The 9,579-nt window shown below is 43.6% G+C and overlaps 1 protein-coding gene across 1 annotated transcript in view; it reads right to left on the bottom strand.

The window, feature by feature from the left end:
- The window catches only part of APLP2 (amyloid beta (A4) precursor-like protein 2), a gene marked incomplete at its 3' end in the record, with an annotated part of 14,097 nt that extends 11,140 nt beyond the window's left edge, over positions 1–2,957 (bottom strand). The window contains exons 1-2 of the mRNA XM_009701791.1: positions 2,782–2,957; positions 1,415–1,544 (exon numbers count right to left, since the gene is read on the bottom strand). Coding sequence (XP_009700093.1) covers positions 1,415–1,544; positions 2,782–2,901 — 250 coding nt within the window. The remainder of the gene's footprint in view (positions 1–1,414; positions 1,545–2,781) is intronic.
- Between the last annotated feature and the right edge of the window lie 6,622 nt (positions 2,958–9,579).

Consider the following 9,579-nt stretch of genomic DNA (forward strand, 5'->3'; position numbering starts at 1 on the left):
GGGAAGAAAACCCCATAGTTTGACTATATTAAGAAAAGTCATATGCACTTCAGAGAAACACATCATCCACTTACAACAAGCCATCTGTGGACTACTAAAGACAAGGAGAAGGTATTTTATACACACACGGACAACTGACTTGCAACTCAGATCTGAAAACTAAAGCTGCCTTGCAGGCTGGGCCATACAAATCACGAATGCCGTGAGACACACTAATTAAAGTCTCTGACAGATCGTTTAATGCTTATCAAATTTTAGGGTCACGTCACTAAAATTAGCTTATTTTTCAGCTGGAGAATAGGCTTAGGGGAGGATTATTTCTCAAAGAGATGACTCCTTATAAATCCCGAGATCTTACTTCCATCCTTCTTTCCATTAGGAGTTCTCAGTATAATCAGCTGGGTTTGGTTGCTTCTCCAAGCTGAATTTCCACATCTATAAAGACAAGCATCTTTCTCCCAGGATGTGTCCACAACAAATTTCATTTTTTTTTATGAAATGCTTTATGATCGTCTAGGGGAAGGTATTACACATAGGGCAAAGTACCCACACGGTTCCGCAGATTTGCTTGTGTCCTCCTGCGTCAAGCCACATGCTAACCTGAGATATGGACACAAATCATGAAAACTGGTTCCCACTGCAAGCTCCCAGCAATCAGACTCTCCAAGATCGCACAGGACTTCTTACAAAACAAGTCTTTTCCAGTGAATAACTGAAAAAGAGATTTAGCCAACTGAGACTAAGCTTACTACTAAGAACACATGCAATGCAGCACAATGTCAGGCACAACCGACAGGTCAAAAGCTGCAAGGTAAACAAGCTAAACATGCTGACTGATCCAAGTGGGTGGACAGATTCTGGAAAGAACCATGAAATCCATCACAGTTTATCTCCTATTCTTTCCCAGTTCAAAGTGGGGACACGGGATACAGCTGCAAGAAGCAAGGCCTCTTTGAAACAGCAAAGTTTAAATATAGTCATTGGAACAGAATAGAGATCTCGTGCCAAGACCAAAGCAGGAAGCCCGAACACACTGAGCATTCAAGTCTCCAAGGCAACAAAATATTAACGCTTCACCAAAATAGGATCGCAGTATTAAATCCCAATGTCTTTGTGATACTCAAATACAATAGCCTTCAGGTTTTTATGGCACTTGCAGAGAGAATGGGGATTTCTTTTTCACGCCAGGCACCATTATTCCACCACAGTTGTTATCAAGCCGTCGATCTCTTTGAGAAAGGCAAAGTTCCATCTTGTGGAAACAAAAACGCTTAAGTGGAAGTTGGACGTGGAAATGGCAACTTGATCTGGGAGAAGCCTTATAAAAACTCAGTTGCGCTCTCCGTAAGAGGCCAGGAGGCAATTCTTTGCTCCTCCCCCAAGAATGCCCAAACACATCATACCACGCACTCACCCAGGCACTTGTAGGGCACGACAATATGAGTGTGGTCCTTGCACTGTTTCTTCCCCCTCTTGCACCAGTTGTCGATGCTGACAGGTTGATTGGCTTCCACAACATTCGTAATCTGAAGGTCTGGATACATCTGTTTAAAAAGACACAGAGAGAGGTTTCTCTCCAGAAAGGACAAAGAATGTGCAAAGCAGCTCCTAACCCAGAGTAGTGAGGCTGATTCTCTGCACAAAAAACAAGTTCAAATTTGCACGTGGACACACATTCTCTTCTGGATCAAGCTTACAACAGCTGAAGACATAAAAAAGCTCCTAGCTGTTTATCACCCAGGGCTTGAGAAAGGGAACGTGTCATCGCTTCTTTGCGGCAGGAGAAAGCCACGTCGGGGGCAAGAGCCTTCACCGGCACCAAGCTGACGTGTTTGACTTTGCATGGTAGCGGAGGGGGAGTATTTGGGTTTGGAGGAGATTTGTCTGTTAAATTCTGTCCAGTGCAGCACGTTACCCTCTGGAAGAGGGCAATCACCAACAAACAGGGTTTAGTAGTATCTTCAGACTCTCTTGTTACTTGTCAAGCTCATACGCACCTACCTCCTCAGGTTTCCTTATGCCTGCTCCATTTAAAATGTATTAATAGGATCCTTACATCCTGCTCGAGTTCTCAAGTCCAAACGCTGACTTACATTTAGGCTTCCACTACGTGAATCAAATGTAGCCCCAGTTACATCAGCCTTGTAAAATAGTTTTAAAAGCTTTCCAGTCCAGACATGGCACATTCTATCACTTTCCCATTAAAAAAAGAAAAAAAATACATTCCTTGCGGTATTTTACATGCCTGTCACCTCAGAGAAGCAATTAAAGACACTTATCAAGGCCAGTATGCTACAGTATATCTGGAGCACACCGAAAGGAGATTACATCTTTTACTATAAAGAGCCTAAAAATACTGTCAACATTTTGATGAAAGTATTTTTCTAATGTTCTGGCTGATCTGAACACGTCAGCGAGAACAACACAGCCACATTTTAATTAGAATGGGTGTCAGGTTCCATTTTGCACAACATGGGGCAGATGCTGGTTAACCAGCTCAGAGGCAGAACATCTGAAGAAACCCTTGCAGAGACATGGATGCCTCTCCGACTTAGAGACCGAGGACCTTCTGCAGCAGCGTAAGCTGATCTAAATCAGCGGTAGCGCCTAAATCCCACTGCAGTGTCCTCCCTGCTTTTCCTGGACAGCAAGACAGTTCAGGGAACTGAGCTAGTCAAAAGCAAGTTACTCTCCCGCAGGGTTATTTTGCTACTGACCAGCTAAACTGGAATCCAATTCCTCAGCAGCACTGAAGATTCAGGATCACACAGAAAAACTCACCTCCTGGCAGTATTGCAGAATCTCTTCCTTTCCTCCAAAGCAGCTCTTGGTCCCCGAAGTGTCAGGTTCCCATTTCCCAGTCTGGATATTCACATGCATATTTAGCTTCCCACAGAACATGGCAATTTGAGGCTCTGCCACTGCAAACCCTGTCCCGGCATTGGCTGCAAGTGCCTGCAAAGACAAAACCAAACCGAAACACGTTGGTGGCATTATGTGACGGAAAGCAGAACAACACAAAGAACCAGAAACCCTCTGGCATCTTCTCAGAGAGCTCCTGCTTAATCAAGAACATCGGTGGAGTCTTGCAAGCTACTTCCTAACAATATCGCTTGAAGTTGGCGAGCCCACACCAAGTTTTCAACAGCAAGGTGTCTGTTTTTCCAAATTCTGTTTTTATTACTGCAACAACAGCTTACCGAAACCAAGAGTAATTGTCACTTAAAGGTTGGGCCCACAAAGGTTAAAACAGATGTCTGAAAAAACTTAAACCAGTATTTGAAGATAAGTAACTAATACTAATAACTTTTGGCAGAAACGCCTCTGTGAGGTTACACACAAAGCAGGTATTGCTACTACTACTAAAATAACTGCCTCCCGCCGCAAGAATCCTGCTTAGAGTTTGAAGCCATGTGTTTCTCCCAAAATCTTCAAATACTTGGGACAGAAACACCGAAGCGTCTTGCTCAAACCTACGAGTAAGGATGACTTCTGCTGAATCAGAAAAACATAGCTGTCGCAAACGACTCCTCAAAGCCTGTTGTGTCTCTCATTCAGTGCACTCCTGTGGGCACTTGTACCGCCTGGTTTCTGATGCATATTCTGAGCACTTCCCACCCGGCACCAGCAGACAAAAACCCGACGACCCAGACCCACATTTGGGTCAAACTGTAGACTGATCAATGAAAACAAGGTCAGATTCCCTTTCTGAAATCTTGCTGGCGGCCCAAAAGAAGAAAAAGGGGATTAAATTAAATTGCAGACTTGTTTTTTTTTCTGAAAGGACCGAGTGGATGCTGGGAGCTGAACATCCTCTCCCTACATAACTACCAGCTGTTGTAAAAGAAAAAATTAAAAGAAAAGAAGAGGTATGAGGCAAAACCACGGATGAACTCCTAAATCGAAAGCTCTTTAAGGTGTTTAGGGGAATGAAATCCATTTCAACTACTTCAGACAAGGCAGATTAGAAACAGCAAAACACAGAGGCTTCAGGCCACCACCGCCCCTAAGCTGCTTTTTTCCTGGCAGGCACCACTACCCTAGGCCACCAGTCCTGCCCTCGTATTTAACTTTTCATGCACTCAAAAATGCATACGTTACTGTGGGCACTGCTCCTTCCCTATTGCCCTGCAGATCCCCATCAACCTCTATCAATACGTGTACGCTTAAAGCAAATAAAGGAGCAAAGCGAACAATTCAACTGGACAACCCCTGTGCGGAGCTCCTAGTTGCCAGATATTAGGAAAAAATTAACTCCGTCATAACTAGTTCATTTCACCCCCTCCCCATTTATACACAAAATCACAACCTCAACATAAGACATCTCAACACTCGGGGAGTCGAGGATCATTTAGCGTTGAACACACGGCTAGCGCTTCGTGGATAAGACCAACTCGAGACGCAAAAGCATAAAATCATCTCTTCAGAAAAATTATCCCTTGAGTTTTACCAACTATTCAACTGCATATCACTCTTTTACAAGCAGCTTCTATTTACTCTAACTCTTTCACCCAACAGACGCTCGTGAGAGCAAGTTTTAGCACAGACCACAAAATAATGAAATACTGAACTACATATAACAGATATCGGCATCGATGTCCCAGCAACAAAACGCTTCCAAGTTCACGTATACTTTCAAGTTTAGCGTAGGTACATTTGTTGTTCTCTCTGTCCTAACGAAAAGACGACAGTGACGTACTTCAGGTATAGGAGGACTTCTGATAAACACACTGAGGCTAGGTAACAGAGTGCAATAACTTCGTTCCTTCAGAAATCAAAAAGTTTATTAAACATGTGCTTTGAACAAGTGCTGACTGATCCCAGACAGCAAAACCTCTGCTCGTGCACTGCCTTCCTCCCTGCTCTATCGTTTCAGAAGAAAAAGGCAAACGCAAAATGATCCCTCATCGCCCTATAAACACACACACACAAACTTTGTAAGAGGGTCTTTTTATCTCTCTCCAAACAAACACCACTTTGGTACCAACAACCGCTTTCCAGAGCACAAGCCTCGGCATGTTAAAGGAAACAATCCACAACGCAATTTTGTTTTATGACAACGCTACAACTACATCCAAGATTGAAGCTGAACTCTGAAAAGAACAAAAAGAAAGGCAAGATCAAGTATGCAGAGAGCATTAACCCTTGTACGAAGAGTACAGTGCATCAAAAGAGAATAAAATGAATGTGTTATGAACAGTTTCGAGATCATTAGCACTGCCTATGCTTGAAATCTGTTCTCTTCAAAGCAATCTTCACAAGTAAGCAGCAAAACAAGGTAACAGCGTAAGCAGGAGAGGTGCAGGCTCCATCCCAAGAGGCAGAAACATCCACAAGTAATCCATTCACAACAGCTCTTGCATGAGCAAAAACCCCTGTTCAAACACATACCGACCTCCTGAAATCATGACCACCCCCTATTTACATACCGCTGCGAGCTCCTGTTTATTTTTGCTGTCTCTCCGGCCTGACACCTCGGCACTGTGGCAAAGGTATCATTCCTCCTCCGCGGATTGCTCAAATAGTTTGCATATCAGTCGAGGGCTGTTGCCCTAGCTACCAGAACATGCTAAGCCCCAATTCACAGCTGAACAAACAAGACTAATTACCTGCTTGATTTCATCACTTGGAATCAAACGGAAGAAACTTTTTCTTGAATTGCACTGTTGAGTACATTAATGAACTTTGATATAGACATGCTGAAACTTTAACCCCATGACCTGCAAGATAGGAGTTTTGAGTAAGGGGCTTCAGTTTTTCACCACTGGCAATCCACTTCAGCCAACCGATCCCATCACTTATTTCATTTAGCATTTTAATCTCTTTCTACCTATCACGAGAGAATACAGCACAGCAAACTTCATCTGCACCAGTGGAGGCCACATCTTTAATACCGCTACCTAATCAAGTCACCTACAAGCATTCTTTGGGACAGAGTCACACACAATTGCCTTCGGCGTACCAAAAATAAAAGCAGATCGCTCAGGCTGATGATGCCTGAGGTTATAGCTAGTCTACATGCAAGCATCGCTTTGCAAAAGGAGGGCTGGGGAACACGCAAACCAGCACGAAGCTTGGGATAAAGCCATATCCTTAGTTAAGCCCGTCGGTACTTCAGAGAACTCAGCCATTTCACATTGCAGAGGGATGAACAAACCGACAGCACATTCTTCTTTGGGAATTTCCCAGCCATAAATGGAAGCAGCCGCCTCTTTTAGTGCTAGTGAGCAACTATTCAATCTCTTAAATAAGCAGACTGACAGCTCGGGAGGGGCAACGTACACATAATGGAAGAGAGTTCATCCAGTTGTGTACGTCCTCGGCAAACATTATTTTAGCAGCTATTATCCTATTAATATATATCCATAACATGACAGCAAGATGAATGTTATTTGGGAAAAGACTGTTATATAAACCATTACTTTCCTCACTGGCACTTCCATTTACAAGATGTTTCGTGATAAATTCTGCTCTGCCTCTTGGTATAATTCTGTAATCCAGTTTGCTTTCCAAGACCAAAGAAGTATTTGATTCCATAAACACATAAATCTCTGGCCAGTTAACGTCAGTTAAATTCCTCACCCTGTCAAGCAGTGCCTGATTTACGGTCCCAAAACACTGGAATTCAAACCTCTACATCTTTCTCTTCTCTGATGGAAGCGTCTCTGCCCAAGTATTCCATCTTTTATTTACTCACTACTAGCCTCTTCAACTTGTGGCAGCGGATTTGATCGGTGAGCTTTACCCATCCAGAGACCTGGGCTCCATGCACGAAAAAGGGTCAGGCCTTTTCTTCCTGCAAGCATCTACCATCTCAAAAGAAGGATGCAAGGCTAGAGAGATTATGCGCACCACGCAGCACGACAACGTTCTTTAGGGAGGCTTTTTTGTGAATTGAAACAGCTTCTGCTCTCTAGCGTGCCTCTGCTTCAACGCTGGGAACAGCAACGTATAGAAATTCCTATCAACTTACATAAGATAAGGAGTAGTTCACATCTATCCCTGAAATGTACTCATTACGTTGCAGTTCAGGTTCAAAAAGGTATAAACATGAAAAATACACCCGTTTTCCTTGCCTTGTATTTCTAGGATCTGCTAAACCTCACCACAGGATGAGGTTTTAATGTAAATTTAGCCTGCTGTCTGTTAACCTCCCTATCGAATGCTATACAGGAAAGCCTTCTGGCACGCCGCTGAGGAGTTCAGGATTGAAGGGTGATTGGAGTTTCTCTTTTCTGAAGAGCTGGTTTTTGTTCTATTTCATAGAAACAAGATCCTGAGAGCTTCCCTTTATAGCACAAAGGTATCTGCAAAACGTCAAATTTAACTACGTTCTGAATTTTCCGTGAGACCAAACATTCCAGTAACCTCGCCCATCTGATCAGATTACCCAGAATATACGAGTCTTTATCCCAGCAAAACCAGAGCGGATGGGTGCTTAACAGGAAATCTTAAGATTCCCCTTTACATTTGTGCTAAAGAGCTGTTCATATAGCATATTGCTTCTAAAGAAAATCTAGGAATATGCATTATAGAAAAATCAGAGTGTCCCAGCTAACTCGTTTGAGGCAAATATGTCAGCTCCCGGGCACGTACACGTTGCACAAGCACGACGAGAGATGCTGGCCCCTGGTCACGGGGCAGGAGGGTTGCAAGGCTTGAGAAATACCGAGAGCCTGCGAGGAAAACTCATACCGTTCGTGCTTTCCATCAGGCTTCCTCTGTCGCAATACACGAGCAGACCTGGCCGGATAAAAATCACAGAAGATTAAGTTGCTTTAAAACAGAAACTTCAGCCTCTAGAATTCATAAGCTGCTGAAAAAAGCTCCGATTGTGAATCGGATTGACTTGGTGGCCAGAGAACGCAGATTAATAGCCGCCGAGGGCATCCGCTGCCTCGAAAGAAAATGCCCAGCCTTTTGCAGGGTTGTCTGCAGGTTTCCTGCCAGAAGAGTTACAAGTATTCCACAACTATTTGCTGCTACGCTGACAAAAAAAAAAATGCCAGGCAGTGCTTGGAAAGATTACTTGAGCTGTTTGTTTTTAATTAAGCGAAGCCCCTCGAAAGTAATACTGCTTATTAAATCAGAGTGCACGTGAACTACAACCTGAGGGACTTCAGAACATGCTGTTCAGCACGGTCCCTCTCCAGATAAATTACGCTTCCCACCGTTACTTAATTAAAGAAAAAGGAAGATGCTTTTATCGATTTTTTTTTTTAAAAATACATTTCCTATTCTATCTGGAGCGCAACACTGCAACTCTTCCTATGTCGGTGTAATATCCACAGATCATCTAAATTCAACTCTTTCAAGACCACTGAGGAACTGTAACAGTTCTTTTGATACAAAAGTGAGCCTTGTTACCTTATCAGCCTTCCTGTGAGCATAACCCTTGACCGCTGCCACTTTTCAATGTCTAAGTATTCTAAATTTTCACCCTTTCCTTGGCTGAAAAATAGGTATGCACATTTGCGTGGGGACTCAACTGCTTCAAAGCCCAGCTGCACACCCCACGTTACTGTTGTCTACCGAGTTGATGTTCATGGGCATTTCTCCTTCCATAAAGAGAGGCCAGTCCTCGGTAAAATAAAAATAAAAACCAAGAAGAGATGCTGCAGTCACAAACTCTACCACCGCCATCTGATGTGAAGCGTTAAGCCGAAGCTTTTGGAAGGAGAACAGCTGGACGGGCGTTGTAGAGCTGAGCCTTCCCGGGTCTCGACATGCCGCGCAGCCCTTAAACCTAACGTTCATTGCCGTAAGTCTCACCTGTGAATTAATGGTTTATGGCAAGCTGCGGCTCAGGAAGCCAACACTTCAATTAAAAAGTGAGGGAAGTTGGCAGAGAGACTTTATGCACAAGAATTTCTGAACAGAATACTTAAAATTCCCCTGTTTTGGGATTTATAACTTGTAAACATGAGCAGAGCTTTCATGCTTTGTTTTCCTTAGCTTCTCTTCCTGCTTTTATTCAGCAGATAGGTGGCTTGAACCCAGGAAGGCTAATGAATGCCTGACACAGCAGGCAGTAAATCTACAGACTAGCAGCTCATCCTAGCTTTATTGCTTTATTTTTTTTTTTAAATTGCTGATAATTACAATAATGCACACGGGCAGGGGTCCAAGACAGGAAGAATTATTGTCTGCAGGCAGATCTGGTGTGAGCTGATAATACCAGCCTGTGTTTGCTTTTGAATTTAAATGGCAGAAATCTCAGTAAAGCAGTCTTTGGCTTACTTTAACTTGCTGGAAGGGGAGGAGTTCTCATCTGCTCGTCCTTTATTGACTTTTGTGGTAGAGGATTCTGCACCAGCAGAAAACTGGAAACCAACGCAGGAGCTGCAGTGCTAGCTCGGGTGCGGTTTATATTTAGATCGTCGCTCTTTATGGCTAAACACGCAGCCTTGAACGCTCGGAAGTTCAGTGACAATAATCTATGTGCTTTCATACGTGCCGACAGCAACGACAGCGTTACAAAGACCAAAACGCTGCTGAAGCGCTCCGTACTGCTTTTGCACCTTCCTCTGCCTTTCTAGAGAGAAAAGGGGAGATTCCAGGTACCTGTGACTCAGGGGC

This window comes from Cariama cristata, unplaced genomic scaffold (assembly GCF_000690535.1).
Source record: "Cariama cristata isolate BGI_N322 unplaced genomic scaffold, ASM69053v1 scaffold33516, whole genome shotgun sequence".
Lineage (NCBI taxonomy): Eukaryota > Metazoa > Chordata > Aves > Cariamiformes > Cariamidae > Cariama > Cariama cristata.